Below are 17,942 nucleotides of genomic sequence, written 5' to 3' on the forward strand. Positions count from 1 at the left end.
CAACTGTTGCTAGCGAGACATGAGAGCTGAAATTTCTGAGAAGCCATTTGAATTTCTCTGTTTAGATGAATTCAGTTTTTAAAGTTAAAGGCTTAATTTAGTGAAAGACTAAATTTCTTTTCAGCCTGCTTTGTTTATTTCCATACTCTGCAGTTGCCTCTCTGGCTTTATTTTTGTACACCTACCATGGAGATTTCCTTTTTTCACATTTGTCCTGGACAGTGGCTTAAGTGGAGGGATGTTTTCTTTCATAAGATCCTGTTCTTTATTGTTAAGCTGTGTAATTTCAGCAAGCTATATTCTACTTATCTGAGGCTTGTTTTCTCTGAATGTAATGTAGGATAAGACAAACAAGAAACCACAGATGGGTCAAAGTGATCAAGTAGGCTCTAGCTGGAAAATCTTACATCTGCTGTGAAGTGTGCTCCTTCTTTAATAAAGAGGATGCAGTGTTCCCTGCTCCTAACGCTGCCTGCTTTGTTATCAGTAGCTGTTTGTGTGCATTTGTTTTTCTTTTGGCAAGGCAAATACAGTTGCAACCATTTGTATCTGAAAGATTTTATGTAGTCACTATACATCGCAATTGCAGCACTCCCAGGGTAGGAAGGAGGGTGGTGCCTGCGCTGCTGCGAACTGTGCCATTGCCAGTGTGCAGCCATTGCTAAGCAACACACCCCTTGGATGCTCTGCTTGAGAGCTGACGGAGGCTGTAATGGCAGCAGTGCAGCTGGGGGAGTTGCAGTTTGACTCTGTGCATCTACTCTGAGACACCACTGAGAATTCCAAGTCTCGTAAGTTTCGCGTTTACACTCTACACTCTATTCAGCTAGAGAACGACAAGGAAATTGAAAGGTAAACGGATAAACTGTGCAGTGAAAGGATAAAGGCAGGCAATGGAAAACAAAGGTGCAAGAAGGTAAACGAGGGTTTAGCGAGCCAGAGAATTATACTACAGGATGCGACACCAGCACAAAAGGAGAAATGAAATCATAACGGAAATGGAAGCGAAGAAGCTAGAATGAATTGGCAAGAAATAACTGAAAAATGAAGAAGTAAATTAAAAGTAGAAGAGAAGTAGACAGCAGGAGTATGGATAAGCACGAGCTAAAATGGATGAGAGGAAATTTTGGCAGGGAAGCAATGAGAAGCCAAAAGAATATAGCAACTTCTGCTTGAGTCAGTAGTTTGAAAATGTTAACATTTGTTTTGTGTTTATTAACTGTACCAATTCTGCATTTTTTAAAGCCATTTCTCGTGCAATAAAAATACATAGCTAGATTTGTGATGAACACTTTTAGAAATTGTTTTGGCATAAGAATAATCTGTATCATGTTTCATGCTGTACATTCTATAACTTAATTTTATCTGCAAAGTGCCTTTACTTTTCCAGTGGACCTGTCTTTTTTTTTTTTTTTTTTTGTAACTGTTATTAATGTAATTATAGAAAATGGATAGAATTACATCATATTGTGCTCCTGGTAATGAAAGACAATTATTTCTGTTTTATAGTACATTTGGGAACACCTTGCTGTTGGCTTTAAACACAAGAATTACCGATCCCGAGAAGGAGTGTGTTTGTGTCTTATTGCAACCTTAAACATGTAAGCTTTTTGTTTCTATGGAGACATAAGGATTCTATTCTTTTTCTGAATCTCCTATTTTGTCTGAAACTAACACTTTAGGAAGTCTGATTCAATTAAAGTAATAAATAGGAAAAGTTGAACAACTTTACCTGCAAGCTTTCATAAAGAAAGACTAAAGGTATAATATTTGTGTCTGATTTAAAAATAGACAAAGGACTATTAAGAGAGAGATGAAGCTTGATTAATATAAGTTTGTATTTTATCAATGATAAGCTAAAAGTTCATTTTCTGATTTTCTTCCAGAAAAAGAATTTCTTTTCATTTTTTTTTTCAGTTATGGTGCACAATCATTAAGCCTCAGCAAGTTAGTACCGCATCTGTGTGCAGCGTTTGGTGACTCAAATAGCCAGGTAAGCATTCTGTTACTTCCTGGTGCTTCAGCAACTACAGTTTGAGAAAATTGAATGCAAAATAAATGTAGGCATTTAAGAAAAGCTGATAGGCTTGCTTGTATACAACAGATCATTTTTTTTCTATGGGACTGTAGTTAAAAATTTGCTTAAATAAGCAAAAACATCTGAAGTGAAAATCAAGATATAGTCGTAATGGTTACATATGTTGAGCTTCAGAAAACTTTTGAATGGAATCAGTCTCTTGATTTTTCTAAAGTTGCGTCTGAGAAAGAATACTAAGAATACAGAAAGGAAGAAGGCAGCAGTGGTAGGAGATGGGCAAATAAACGGAAGAGGTCTTTATGCTTATTTTCTTGATGCAGCAAAGTCCTTGTCTCCTCTATGTACCATAGCATTGCTCTATTCTGGAGAAAATCAGTTAAGAATTTGTCTTGTTTGTTTATCATTAGTGAAGATGTAGTTCATATCTTGATAGAGTGGTTGTGGTTTTAATACAGACTGTTACAAAGAAAAATACCAAAATAATTCCAGAAAATCTTTATAGAGAATAATGGCATTTACTAACATGCATTTTTGGCAGTTTTTGTTTTGATGACTATGTTTTATATTTTTGTAAAAGGCAAGCTGTCTCTTTGCTTTAACTATTCTTAACCCTTACCCTATCTTGTCTTACTCCTATTCTTGTGCTTTTGTGATACTACCTAATTGCTTATGAAGGAAGTACAGGAAATGCTGGTAACTTTGGCCCACTCTTGTGGGCAGTCAGACACCTAGTTTTACAGAACGGCCTCACTGCTTGTAGAAAGAGATGAAGGCAAGATGAAGTATCAAGACTGAGTGCAGGGACTAACTTTTGGAAGTGTTGCCTAGTATGATAGGGTCCTAAATAAAGCACATTTTTGATAAATATTATTCTTATTTCATGTCATTCCCAGAAATTCCCTCTAGAGCTGTTATTTCTAGGATTTTTCATTTACCATCTGGAGATACTCCAACTTGGAACAAATACCATGTTGAAATAACAGTTGTATTTCCTTTCCATTCTCACTGTTTCAACCGTTCTGTGAAATGAATTGGTGTGCAGGCCGATTGGAAGATAAGTGAGCTGTCAGCAAAATGCTGTTTAGGTTTCTGTAATCCAGAAATGAATAATTTAAATTTGGCATTCACAGGTGAGAGATGCTGCCATACTAGCCATTGTAGAGATTTATAGACATGTGGGAGAGAAAGTACGAATAGATCTTACGAAGAGAGGAATTCCTCCTGGAAGGTGAGTTAGTTGTTTTCATTTTATTATCCTGAGCCATTCTGTTCCTGGTTTTTGTCAGAACTTAAAACTTACTAAAAACTTAGTGATGTTACTAATGTTTCTGACTTTCTTTTGATACTGTCTTTCCTGCTTGGAAGAGGCATACGTTTATAGCTCAATGCAGTCTAATATTCACCAGTTAAAATACCCTGGTTTTAAGAGAAGCTGAGAGCTGGTGAATAGTAGAAAAATGTTTCAAAATTATGCAAATATATGCTGTATGTTGTGGGGAGTTACAGTGAACACTGGGGAAATAATTGGAAAATACTTGAATGTATGCATCTTGTTCCTTATTCTGGAGTTGGTATTTAGCCTGAATGTATAGAGTCACAACTGAATAACTTAAATCAATCCTTTTCATGCGTTGTGCGCGTGTGAGAGAAGTGTGCCTACATGCGTGAGAGTGAGATGAAAGTATGGCAAATATGCAACAAGCTATTACTTTCTTGAAGATAGTTATAATAAAGAAATATCCTCTCTTGCTTCTTGCTAATTACATCAGAACAACCCTTTCCACAATAGAGGTTTGCTTATGGGCCACAGTTAGATAAGAGAGAGCTGCTTTTCAGCGTACCTACTTTCCAATTCTGAAACTGAAATTTCTGGGATTTGCTGAGAAAGGAGTATTCAAAAGGAGTATAAGCTGATCTCATACACATGCTGTCACAGGACACTGGATATTTCTTGCAAAAGGTGAAATAAAAATCTGAAAATGCTTATTTCATCAGTAGTTTTTCTTTCTGAAGAGCAATTCTTTAAAGGCTGGTCGGTGTTGTTTGTAGCTTAGTTTATGTGAAATAAAAGTAGCCATTGTCTTCTTGCTACTCTTGTAAGGATTTGTTTCTTTAAGAAAACTAGGTAGAGCTTGAAATTGTACTTGGTGGGAAAGACTGTTTATACAATAAAATCTTTATAATTCCTTACTAAAATTATTTACACTTCTTAAAAATGTTAGCCTATTACAAACTAACATATCATTTTACTCGGAGTCTTCAGCATGTTTCTTGATATTGAGAAAACTGAATGTATCTATTATGTGGGGTTAGACAATATCAGAATGGATTCTGTGACTCGTGAGACCCCTCTAAAAATTATTAGCCTTAGTTTTTAATGATAATTTATAGGGTACTGAAATACTGTAATAGGAGAATGGCGTTGAATTTACTATTTCACATGCCAGGCAGAGTTCAGCCTCTTTGATCAAATGCTTTCCCTGCCTCTAGGAATGAGAAGTCATACATACTCATTCCTTTCTATTTAATGATTGTCACAGTACTGTAGTGTGAAATGACTGTGTGGTTACCACAGAAGTTTAAGCTATATTATTAGTACAATTTCAAAAATTCAGTTCTGCAGCAGATAATTGTATCAGAGAAAGTCATAATATATCAGAGCAGAAGAATGCAGATAACAAAAGCTTTTGTCTGTCCTAAGAGTGTTGGGTCTGATCATACATTTAGGTTCAGCACTTATCCTGTTCACATTTCCATGCAATACAAAGTAAGTAAATCTTGGGATCCAAATAGGATTAAACACCATAGGAGATTTTTCTCCTCAGGGTAATCAACAGCTTCTAATTTACTTGCAATAGTGGTTAACTTCTTATTCCTACTGCCTGAACCATTTGAGTATAAAATTCCCTGCGCTCTGAAAGCAAGCACAGTTTTACCATTTTCATTTACTTAAACAAGCAAGGTTGTACTTGGTGCATGTCAAACTGGTTCTTGTCACTGAATCTCAGCAGTTTCACACCTGACATCAAGGCCAGTGTAAAATAATACATGAGCTGAGGCTCAGTGCTGTGTCCTTTAAAGTAGTCTTCAGGCTGGGAGGAAGGGGGGAGATAAGATATACTTGAGTTGTTGCACAAAGCTACAAGTCTCCATCCCTAGCACTGTCAGAAAGTAGAAGTCCTTTAGTCTCTTCCTTCTTCTTAATGCAGTAACAAGGTACCTGACAAAGCTCAGGAAAGACGGATTAGCTCTGTCTCAGACTGTTGCTCCTTCACAGGCAGACCCACTTTAAGAGGTTTCTTCCCCATTCTCTGTCAGAAGTTCTCCCTTCACTTAGATGCATTAAACTTTTTGTGTGGATATGCAGGAGCTATGGTGTGTGAAGCAGCTTGATTTATGGCATCATCTTGCTGTTGTTTTGAGGGGAATTTATGTTCATATTTGTGTATCTGGGTAGGTTTTAAGGATTTTAAGTATTACAGATAATCTGTAATTCAGACACAGCTGTTTTCAGTTGTTCAGGTCAGCCTTAAAGAACCACACTGCAGCTCTTTCACTGTGACAGTGCATTAAAATGGTGCGTAAATGTAAATACTAGCACCATTACTTCAGTATTTGGTACATGTGATTTAATAGAATGTAGGCTTGTCCAGTTTACATAACAACTGACACATGAGAAGTCTGTGTGTTGCTGCTTGAGTGCACTCTGCCCTAAAGCTCTAAAAATGAGAGCTCATGTCTGCTGAAGGGAAGGAAAGTCATCAAGCATTGTTTAGAGAAATCAGTCAACTTCCTTAAATATGCAAATAGTGTAAGCATGTTGCGTCTATATAAATCCAAATGTAGTTAGTAGTTTAATAATACTAGGTTAAAAAGTCTTTATAATTTGCACCTGGTAGGTGTGCCTTTGTGGAAAATATTGGATTTTCTAGAGAAGCATAATTGGACCTGTATAGGAGTCTAGATGGTCAATAAAAGAAGATGGAGTTGCACTTTCGTATTTCAACTCTACTTGCTACTATCTCTATTTTTCTTCAGTGCAGTCTTATTCTTTCATAGAGATTAATTTGTGAATTTCTGTTTGTGACTGAAACCAGTGAGTTCCTCTTTCCATGTATTGTTTTTTAACTTATAAATCTCAGAACAATACCTTAATTTTGGCCTGAAGCACATTGCTCAAAAAATCAGTATCAAATCAGTGGCTGGAGATTTGGATGTTGTGTTTCACCTTTAGTTAAAGTTGCTGCCAAAGAGGATTGACAGTCTTTGGTACGGGGCCTGTAAGCATTAGTGTTAATATATTTGTGAATACTGAAAGTGCATATGGTATTTCTTGTTCTAAGAGCCAAGAATATTGAACAGTTTTTGTTCTGTTTGAGCCAAACGGAATTTCTTACAGTATGGAACATGTGTAGCTGATCTTCCATGAATAGAACTAGTACATGTAGATCTGGAGGAGAGCAGCAGTTGCTAGGTCTGAGTGTTAAAAGCCTTTTAAGAGTTTTCAGGAAGTCATCCGACAGCTTTTCCCACCATTACCTGAGAAACATAAATGTATATAAACACGTTTATTTGTTTTAGAGAGCTCTTGTGTCTAAGGCCACAACTTGATATTTTGATATGTTATGTACTTTACAGGATGCATTTATGAATGCTACATTTTGTGTGGTATGCACATTCTACTTGTCTGTCTAGTTCATACTGTAGATAGGGTCCATCTGTGTGTCCAGATGTAGACATGTGTCTGCGAGGTTTTTTTTTTTTTTTTTTTCCAAATGAGGAAGTAAAGGGAAATGTATGCCAGCTCACGCTGTGTCTATACTATAGAGAATGTGTCTGAAGTCAGAAAGATGTGATTGTAAGCTTTCAGGAGTGGCAGTACCATGGTGTTCTCCAGCCTGCACCACTGACTGCATAGCTTTGAGTGTTGACAAATCTGTTACTGAATGTTCCTGGTTACTACTTTGTCAGATATTTTGCCCAGAGTGCGAAGCAATTTATGTATTATTATAATGTATTTATAAGGAAGCATTTCATTTTTCTCTTCAATTTAAAATGCTCATTAAAGTATTTTTTGATAACTAAGTTCAAAAGAGCAGGAAATACTTTTTCTTTCAAATTCTCCAAAGTGGGGAGGAGGGAGTGTGTGTGTGTGTACATGTACACAGCATGCCATCAATGTAACAGGATATAGAAAAACAAGGGGAAATTTTAATGGAAATCTCTTAATCTCTATAGTGTTGATGTTCAGTTTTTCTCAAGATAACAGCTTCAGTGTTTCACACATAGTGTTAAGTCCTTACTAACTGGGCAGACTGGTAATGCAGTGTTCAGTATGGAATCCAGTAGTGTTGAGGGGAACTCGTAGTCTCTGGTAAACAGTTAAAATACTTAATTTTGCACATATGTAGCAATTGCCTTGATTTCCTTTTAATAAAGTAAGATAGCATAGTACATTACTATGTGTATTGTCTGATCCTTCATACATTTGGAAGCATGTTGCACGTTAATGGGTTTCCACATGTGATTAGTGAATACTGGTACCCTGAAAGCATTTAATGCAATAGCTGTAGTTTTACTTTTTGAAGTCTAAATGCAAAAAATACATTACAGTATAAATTGCCTTTGCTTTACAAATCAACCTTTTAATGAAAAGACTAAGGTTTAATATTAAGGCAGTGTAGTCTGACATTTATGAATTGCCACTATTTCAGACGATTTGCTGTGGCTGCAATGGTTGTAAATGCAACTGCAGCACAAAAGGGAGAGGTTCCAAGGAGAAGATTGACAAGTACATTAGGAGAAGATTATGCAAACTACTATGAAGTTATAGATGGCTTTGAGATAAGCTGAAATGGTAGAGTAACTGCTGGTTTGTGTTACGGATTATTCAATTACACAATTAAATTTTTTTTTGTTTGTTTAGACATTTGAAGTAAGGTAGGCCTTCCTGTGGAATTCTAAGCTAATGTGATGTTTTGGTTGTGGGCCTGTTGAATACATGACAAAGTCTGCTCTCCAGCAAATTGCTTTCAAATATTTGGAAAGTAAAACTAACATGTTGAGAGCACTGAAGCATTTGAAAGTGTGGGGAAATGCTGAGGCTTTTCATATTGCTTTCTGGCTACATTTCATGATTTTATTATATCCTTTATTAGTAGATAAAGGAGTTTCAGGTGAATGAAAGGGGTAAGCAGTGTTGGTTGATGGTTAGACTTGGTGATCTTAAGGGTGTTGTCCAACTTAAACGATTCTGTGGCTCTATGATTCTTTGACTTTGCTCTTTTCTGCTGTGCTATGAGAATTTTTATACCCAAGCGTTGTTCTTTTTTGGTTTTCCCAGTTTGTCTTAAAATAGTTTGGATTGTGAGCTCTAAATAGAGCCATTCAATATTTGTTCTTTTAGCAAATTTTGAATCAGATAATATAGCTTCTAGTCCTCGTAATGTAGCTGAGCTATATCCACTTAGAGAGTTGCAGACCGTCATGCGGTTTATAGTTGATAACTATGTGCTTAAGGTCAGGATTCAATCCTGCTAGTTTTGTATCTAAAAATTCACATGCATGTTAGATGTTACCATATGCTGAGTAGCCTAAGATGCAGAAAAGTCTTTGGAGAAATGTAAGGAAGTATTCTCAATTGTTTGCAGCTGAACAACTTACTATGTTAGTACAAACCCACTGCTAGTCTGTTGGTCAAATTTTTGTCTGTGAGACACTACTTTTACTTCATTTTCTGCAGAAGTGATGAGAAATAGCCGTTCAGGTTTGGCCAGCTTTCTTGCTTGAATAGCATTTTCTACCACGTGGGACCAGACTGAAAATGTGGATATGGATATTTTTTATTTTATTTGTTTATTTATTTATTTTTCTATTTACATTCAGCTAAGCACTTGCAGTGTGTTTTTTATTGTGAGTGTTTAAATCAGTGGTAAGTGTTGAACATAACTGAAGTGTTTAGTGTACCTTAAGTTTAGAAAAAAGTATTTTCTCTTTTTCAGTGGAGGCACAAGCCACTTCAAAAATATTTTCATAACAAAGCTGAGGTCTTGATAAAATTTATAATTGTCACAGAACAAATTAAATAGTGATCTCTATTTTGTTCACTTAAGCATTATATAGTTCAAATTGTTTCCTTACAGTGTTGTGTATAAATAGGGTAATATCACTGCCATTCTGAAGTCACTGTGTAACACTACTGAACCTGTACTTCTGAATTTTCATTATATTTAATAATGTTAATAATGATGCTCAGTTTTATTCTTCACTGACTTGGCTTAGCTTTATGTGCATTTGCGAGAAGATGCTCAACTAACTTAAGAAGAAGAGTCCTTTGGAAATTGTTTCTAGATATTCATAATACCTTGTATATTCTGTGTTACTGTTTTATATATATTAAACTAAGTTCTGTTTTTACCAGTAACCTGGGAGATTTCAGAGACGTAAATATACACGCGCACATACATATAATTTGTTTTTCTTTACAGGTTGCAAACAATCTTCACAAAATTTGATGAAATAAGAAACTCTGGAACTATGATTTTAAGTAGCATCAGTGGTGAGTATGAAAGAACATATGTTTATAATCAGCTTTATATTAACACAAGACAAATATTTAAATACTAGCATTAACAGTGTGAAATGGATGACTAGAAACATATGTAAGGCTACTAAGAAAATCGGACATTTACGTAGTGAAACAAACTTATATTAGCAAAAGTGTTTTGGGGACTGTCAGAATACAGTTGGAAAAGGTTTTGAAACTGCACGGAAACCAGCAGAGAATCTTTAACAAGTTATGCATCCGCTCAGTAGAGGACACAGGAATGCTGCAGAGTATTCATGCGCAGAAAAAAAATCAAACGAGCCTTTTTCCTATCTTACAGCATTTCTAAAAGAAAATGGTAATCAAGTCATGAATGTATTATGTGATTTTTTTCTCAGTTTAAAGTGTTGAATAATGATTGTAATACATAAAATTCTCAATTGAAGATAGGTGATTGCAGCATTCAAAGATACTTTAATGTTTAAGTTAAGACTTCCTCTTAAAATTCCCCTCTAATGTACTGAGTTTAAGGTCTTTTTTTGGTGCGTTTCATGAAAACAAAACCTGTTGTGCAAAGAATCCTTGTTGCTTCCTACTGCATTCCTGAGTTAGTATTTTATAGTATGAAAGAGCAAAACCATCGTCCTTTCCTACTTAAAAGTATACTTTAAGAAAAAAGGTTGCATAATATCACAAGGGCGGTGGTGTAGCAGTGGCTTTAATATGACTGGATTTGAAAGCTTCCTATCTTTCTTCTGTAAGCAATCAGTGGGTTTTGATTTATAGGGGAGTGTTTTCATTTTTGTTGAAACCAGTTATTCTGACTGAAAAGAGGCTCTGCTAGATCTAAGAAGTAACCGTGCAAGAGTAGATTTTTTTCTATGATTCTATGATTTTGAGGAATGCATGTGATTTCTTATTGTACAGAAATGTACTTTTTCATTTTGAATGTTCTTACCTTTCTCTTGTTTGTGTGAAAATGGAAGAGTTTGTAGGTTTGAAGAAATGTGTTTTCATACCTTTTCCTTGAGGTAATAGAGTTTTATGTTGCATTCTGGTTTGAAGTAAAACATTGCTGTTCTTAACACCTGAAGAATAAAAGAGTAGATTTGTACGGACTGATAGAAAAAAATAGAAGAAAATATGTGTTAATTTTGGAGGAAAATGTTTTACATAACTGTTCTGTTAGATTGTAGATTTATTCCTTTTGGAAGGGTAAACCATTGGTTTTTGCATTTAAAGTTCATGCTATCGCATAGGTTTGAGCTGTTCAAAGATACATTTTACATGTGTGTTTTCTGTTGGCAGTTCTCAGGAGAACTGAGAAAGTTAGAGGAGGGAATAAAAATGTGTTGAAATAATTTAAATGTATATGAAAATATAAATACAACATAGTTATTGCTGGACTAGTTTACATAGCACTTAAGAGCTTTTGGTCTGTATCTTATGAGAATAGACAAAGTTTCTTTTTCTTTAAGCCATTTTATCTCATCTGTACAATGCAGGTGTCAGTGCTCATTTACAGTGGTATAAATAATTTGTCTTGTAGATAGCAAATTGTGTGCAAAAGTTACTATAAGTCCATCTGTTTTGGTCCCAGAGACAGAATCCCTCTAGTACATTTGTTTCAGTATGTTTCGTTGAACTGTGTTTATCTGTTGAAGCCATCTATACTGTTATTTTTAAAATGTTACTGAAAATATATTCTTCTATTGTTAGTGCTTTATCTTGGCTTTGTCTTTCATTTGATGAAGCTTTCATTTAATGGATCTTTGAAAGCCAACAGGCGAGAAGCATGGAAGGCATTGTGCCTAATGAGGGGACTGGGCCAGAGTCTTAGTGCTGTTGCTTGATTAGTTATTAAAAACTTAAATACTATCATGCAAATAACTTGTCTCTCTGGCTGACCTTTGATTCCCTCTCCCCTTTCTTGATTCCAGCATCTTCCCTTGCAGTCAGCTGTGGCTAGTGAAAACCAACATAGTTTCTTTACTGTGAATTATGTGAATGAGTTAGCTGCTATGTAAAACCTTGTGTTTTGTCTATATTCATAATAATGCAGTGTATCACGAGAATCATATCAGGATGTGTTTGTCTGTCATGCCAAGCCTTGCGTGTAGTGCTTGTCATGCCCTTCCACTCCAACAGAAATGTTCATACCCCTGCAAACCAGGAAGGTTCTTTAAAGCACCTCCCCATTTCTCAGCAAATGAATTTTCATTTCTATGGAAACAGACCCAGCAGCCAATCTCAAAGCTGCAAAAGCACTTGTTCTTGCTGGCTAGGGTTTGCAAATACTGTTTTCACTAAGAGAATTTAAACCGACTCCAGTGTTGGGTAGTAGTGTAAATTTTGAGACGTAGAATTAAAAGTAGGGAAAATAGTAACACTGAGCTCTACACTTTGCTCCATTCAGTAGACAGAATTATCCAAACTGAATATAAATTGTATGTCTCTATTCAACCCATGCAATTTTCCTATTTAAATGGTATGTGTCATAGTGTTAGCTTCATAAATATGTGATAGGATACAGCGATTTTAGTATCACAGTTATGGGGGAGCTATGTTACAGGTGATAAAAATACAGTCAAGTTACTATGTTCTCCTAAAAAAAAAGGCAAGAAAAATCCATAGGACTAGTGTGTATCTGTTTTGCCATATTATGGTTTTTTTTGGTGGTGGTGGTGGTGATTTTTTTTTTTCTATTTCCCTTTGTTGGTTTCTTTGTGGAAACAAGAGTTTCTATGGAGACAGTGACATCACATTCTGGCTGAAATTTTAAATTTCAGCTGTTACCTGTGGTAGCTTGTATCTTGAAATATGAAAATTTGCGGAGCAGCAAAGCACTACTTTCAGTTAGAGTGTGTTTGAAAGTCGAGGACGTGTGCAGGCTGATGCACACACCGTTTTTCAAGGCGCTTGTGCGTGTTTTTAGGACCTTCACCAACTGAGCACCCACCCTGCTGCAGGTGAGCGGTTTACAACCACCGCCAGCTTCCTGCCTCTCCCAGCGACAACCCCTGCCAAACTTGAAACTGTCCCTTGGACAAGAGGCAACAAATCGTGAGGAAACACTTTATTATTATTTAACCCCAGCGATGGCGTCGCGCCCCAGGCGCGACGCGGGGCCGAGGCAGGAGCAGGCCGCGGCCAGCCATTGCCCGCAGGCCGCTCCTTTCAGCCCCGGGGGCCGGGGGGGGCGGCTCCTTGACGGGTCGAGGCGGGCCCGGGGCGGAGCGCTGTAAGAGTCGGGGCCGGGCCGGGCCGGGCCGTGCCCGGAGCGCAGGGCTGCTATTTTGAAGCGGGGCGGCGGCTGTGGTGGCGGGGAGCCGCGCTATGATGGCGGTGGGGGACGGTGAGTAACGGCGCCATCATAGGGTCGTGTCCTTCCTCATCCTCTTCTTCCCCCCGCGGTGCGGGCGGGCAGGAGGGGGCTCGCTGCTGGGGCCGGGCTGTGTGTGGGGTGAAGGCGTGGGTCGCGGCCGGGCACGGTGCCTCGTTACACAAACCCCTGGAAGTAGGTCAGTGAAGCACTGCGGGATCCATGCCTCTGTCTTCCTTAAAACTGGACGTATGTCCCATCTCCTGGTGGCGGTGGCTTCCTCTGTACCCCTTGTTGTTTTCAGAGAAACTTGACGAGCTGCCGTTGGGTTTGAAGCAAGTTTTAGGATGAACGAAGAGGGCTTTGCATTTGCAAATTACATCCCTACTCCTAAATAATATTTAAACCTCTCTTCTTCCAAAGTTTAAGCACTTAAATTAAGGCAAGAGCTTCTCTCACAAAGTTTAACTACTACAATTAAGGTAAACCTTTTATCTGAATTTGCTAAGACATCAGCAGTAGGAATCCTAGAGAAGACCACTTCTAAAGCATCTTAAAATCTACATTCACCACTTAGTTCTTTGCCTGTGTGGAGCTGAAACAGAGTCAGAGGGAGCAGAGCAGCAAAAGTAAGGCTGTGCTGCACTGTTCAAAATACTCAGGCACTTTTCTGGTGTTTATGTTTTTATTTGTCATCGGCAAGCTGCAAGGGAAGTCAGGGTAAGTAAGCTCTTTGTTGCTCATTTCTTTTCTAACAATGTTTTCCTTAGTGTTTGTTTCCCATGAAGCAGCCTGGTTCTCTGTGATGTAAACATGGATTGTGGTAACTTGCAGATCAAGGGTGCAAGCTGTAGCCTGTTGAAGAATAACTGTATTCCCTAGGCAAAGCCATGGGATTTTTGTGGTTCTGTAATGGTCGAGGTTTATAAAGTGAGGGTGGTTGTGGAGCTCTCCCCGTATAATTAAATTTGTCATTAACAAAGGCACTAAGAACAAAGTACTGTTCAGGCAGTCAGCTGATGTTCTGTGTGGGAGCTTTGAGCAATAATGCCAGACACAATTAAGAGTGTGTAGGATGATTATGTAGCTGTTGGTCTCTCTTAAAACTGTTGTTTACCACATTTACAAGGAATTCAGTCTTTCGGCATTGTGCTATGAAATTGTTAGGGAAAACAAAACCCTAGGAACTATTAAGAGAACGTTTTGACTTCTATTTCTGAATTGATATGCCTGTTTAGCAGTCATTTTCTGTTTTGTGAGTGTCCTGAAACAATTTGTTTGAAGGTTAGTGATTCAGTAGCCTTTGAGAATTGGCTTTCTTGACAAAATGGTGCTTCATTGTGGCCAGTGTGTATGTTTAACTTACTGCTTGTGAAGGTGGGCTGATGTTTTGAAGGCTGCTGTGCAGGTAGGCCAGAGAACAGAAATTTTAGTTTATTTCATTTGGTTTGCCTAGATATGCTGTAAAATTGCATGGAGTATGTTTGGAAGTACTATATAGAGGTCATAATTTCAACATTTTGCCCTGAGTGCAAGACACTGGCTTGTTCTAACTTTTTGGCATTCTTTCAGTTTTCTTGAACATGAGCAGAAATGTAAATAAAATGTGGTGCTTAGTTGTTGAATCTTAATCTGATTTCTCAAGTGAAGATTAAAGGGAAGAGCCAAGTCTTCTGTTTATCCCTGTGTTAACTGTCTCAAGCTCTCCAATTTTTTGTTTGGAGCATGTAGAGGAAGAAAACAGTATTGTTTGCTGGACCACAAACAATTGAATTGTTACTTCCACTGTACTGAATGCATGCCAATGAGAAAGCATTCAGTGGCTTGATTTAAAGGCATTTCACATACTTCTGTGAATGTGAATGTAGGCCTGTTTGTTCCGCGAGTTGCTGAGGAAGCTTAGTCAAGAACTGTTCCTCGCTCTGGATTTCTTGTTTCTTGGAGAAGATGTTGCATTTCTGACCTTATCTGTTGATAAACAGATTAGGATGTCTAGGAGGTAGTAAAGGTATTTGCAGGGTGGCACATTGCGTTGTACATTCCCTTGATGGCCTGTAGTTCAGTGGCTTCTATCTGTGCTTTGTCACGTTGTCACTCACTTCACTGTGCTACTCTGCTATTTCATAGGTAAGGGACTGTCCTGCTCTCAGTTCAGGAAGATAATTGAAATAAGGAAAAAATTATCTGCCTAAAACTTGGGGCAGGGAGAGGAAGCGTGAAACGGAGATTAGGCAGAAGTTTTGTTCGGATGCAGTAAATATTGCAGTTCCAGATATAAGGTATTTGAGAGCTATCTGAAAGCATCTAATCAGCTTTGTAAGCAGACGTATTTGGTGCCAACACTTGCTGGACTAGCATATATTGAGTGTTATATTTTGGATCATACAGATGAAAGAGAGAAATTTACTTATTGGATTTTTATTTAAGTGACATACAATGTCATGATGTTTCGTAACTTCAAGCACTTGTCATGTTTCAAATGATAAAGTATATGTAACTGATTTAGTTGTGTGTTCTAGTAACTATATGTAAATATAGTAAGAATCATCCTTGTATCTCACTACATATGCATATCAAATTATGAGTTTTGTTTTCTTTCAAAATACCTCATTAATGTATGCATGGTGCTAGAGTATAAGAACAATCTTCTATTCCCTTATGTTCTTCTGAGTGGAAGGCTGTCTTCCTAAGTCTTTAATCTGATTAGTACTTTCTGTAAAATGTGAGTGCTGTCCAGCTTTAATATTTTACTTTCAACTGAAAAAAAAATGGACATGTTAAAGGTACAGAAACTGTAGTTGTGGTTCAGACAACAGCTTGCTTTTAAATATATAAAATTGCCATGTATTTGCATTTTTGGTGTGTATTTATGACTTTACCTTCATTTGGTGCGAGGGTGGAGGCTTTTTAAACCCACATGGTCCTGTGGATGATGGTAATAAATTTGTTGTTCAGTCGGCCTAGAAAATGGACAGGATGTAGCTGTGATGCTTTCTACTCTCCAGAGCTGCTTCCTGAAGCAAGTATTTTAGACGCTAGCAGAAGGAGGTACTGGGGAATAGAAATGTATCACTTGTTCCCTTTTCTGTTCTTCTTTGGGGCTGTTTCTACGCATGCTAACTGTGCCTGCACTGGCTCCCTTCCCTCTAATTGCTGTGCACTCCTCCTCTTCCATTGTTAGCAGCTGGTAGGCACATTGGTTTGGGAAATGGCTTTACTCTCTGTGCTTAAGAGACGAAGGACAGATGCTGTGAGTTGGAATTTGATGGCTGTTCTGAATCAAACCAGTTGGAAGCTTTTCACTGTAAAGTCGTATGGTACTCTCACTGATTAGCATAGGTTCTGAGTAGCATTTTGTCTATAAAGTGCGCATACCATTGCTAGTAGCTGTAAAAGAACAGTGGAACAGTGAAACAACTAAGTGGGAGAGGGAGGGAATGTGTAAAGCAGCCAAGGGCTGTATGAAAAGGAACCATTTCTGCTCATAGAATGGATGAACACAGCAAAGTTCAACACTGGTGTGAATTTAAAAAAGCTTCCAGTAAGAAATAAGCAACTGTTTCCTCAATAACAAGTGCTTGGAGTTGCAAACGTGAAAACATACACTTAGTTTCGCAAAAGAACCATGGATTCTAGAGTGATAACTACACATATATATTTTTATATATAGGTATATATATATAGTTCTAGAATAATAACTATGAATAAGTTTTGTCTTCTGGTTTCTAAATGAAATTCAGTAAGTGTAAAGGAACTTCTGGTATTCAGTTTCAGGAAGCTTGTGTATGGATGTTTCATTTTTGTTTTGTTTTGTGGTGGAGGTTGTTTTTTTCCTTAAGCATGACAATTCACTGAAAAGGTTTCCAGATATGCTTAATTTGGCATCTGGAAGTGTTAGTTGCTTTTGGAGTATGTTTCTGTTTTTAGGAATAAGTTATACGGAGGGAAAAAACCTTCTTGGTGTTTCAATTAATAGCCTATTTTTTGAAACAACTTTGATTAATCCAGACTATGGCTTTTATATATATATAATATTATGTATGTATATAATATATATACATTTTTAATTTGTGTGTATATATATTAAAAATGTAAATTTTGAAATGAGTGTTAGAATTGCCAACGGCCCAAGGAGAAATTTATAGTCTACTAAGCATTTTCTTTGACAGATGTTGAAAGATTCTTTCACATGACTAATTGGATATTTGCCTTGCTTGGTAATGTTCATCTTTGTTATCTATTAAATATGAAGTGTTACTGTTTCTATGTCATTTTTAATAAAGTCTAGCTGTTGTAAATACTGAAAAGAAACTAAGCCATAATTGGATCATTTCAGATTATGTTCTTTAGAAGTAAGGATTCTGCTATAACATTCACCTCAGTCAGATTCCACTCTGTATATTATGTTTATAAAGGTACCTTAGTTTCAAAGACTTGTGTTCATGGTTTGTGCATCCTTTCCTTTCTTAACTCCATCAAAATATGCTTCTATAGGAAAACAGGAAAGAGCCTTCTAGTGCTTTTGAAAACCAGCTATATCTGTAGATTCTTACAAGAAGTAGCTGTAATTTAAAATTCAAAGGAGTTGTACAGTTGTATGGAATATAGGCAATGGGATTTTTGTGGTTACCAGTTTAATGGTATAGGTTCACATGTATTTAATTGATTGTAAAAATCCTGCTCTTCAACTGTGAAACATTTCAAAGCCTTCAGAACTGTGGATGGTTGGAGCCTCAGGGAAGGTCAGGAAAAGGGATAAAGATGCAGAGAAAAACTTTGAACAGCCTTGAGGAGAAACTTGCTGTCTTAAAACTAGATATTTTTGCTTTCGTGGAATGCCAGAACTCCGTGAAGTTCCTTGGCCACCCGAGCAATTAACCTAAGTAGATCTATTTTTGCCAAAATACCCTTTTACCATCAATGATCATTTTGTGTGTAGAACTGGTAAAAGTCTCTAAAGCAATTTACTTCTGAAATAAAAAGTTTGCTATTGAACTTTAGGGCCAAGAACACTTCTGCACAGATTTTTTGGTCTA

The 17,942-nt window shown here is 37.2% G+C and overlaps 1 protein-coding gene across 34 annotated transcripts in view; it reads left to right on the plus strand.

The window, feature by feature from the left end:
- CLASP2 (cytoplasmic linker associated protein 2) overlaps window positions 1-17,942 on the plus strand; it is a 141,807-nt gene that overhangs the window by 22,712 nt on the left and 101,153 nt on the right. For 24 of the 34 annotated variants that reach the window (XM_083826476.1, XM_083826484.1, XM_083826486.1 and 21 more), the window contains 4 exons: window positions 1,510-1,601; window positions 1,918-1,993; window positions 3,169-3,266; window positions 9,526-9,596. In XM_083826476.1, coding sequence (XP_083682602.1) covers window positions 1,510-1,601; window positions 1,918-1,993; window positions 3,169-3,266; window positions 9,526-9,596 — 337 coding nt within the window. Of the gene's footprint in view, window positions 1-662; window positions 792-1,509; window positions 1,602-1,917; window positions 1,994-3,168; window positions 3,267-9,525; window positions 9,597-12,787; window positions 12,940-17,942 lie in introns of those variants that run through there. The other 10 variants (XM_083826488.1, XM_083826491.1, XM_083826493.1 and 7 more) reach the window with 5 other exon arrangements.

This window comes from Anser anser (assembly GCF_964211835.1).
Source record: "Anser anser genome assembly, chromosome: 2".
In the NCBI taxonomy this organism is placed as follows: domain Eukaryota; kingdom Metazoa; phylum Chordata; class Aves; order Anseriformes; family Anatidae; genus Anser; species Anser anser.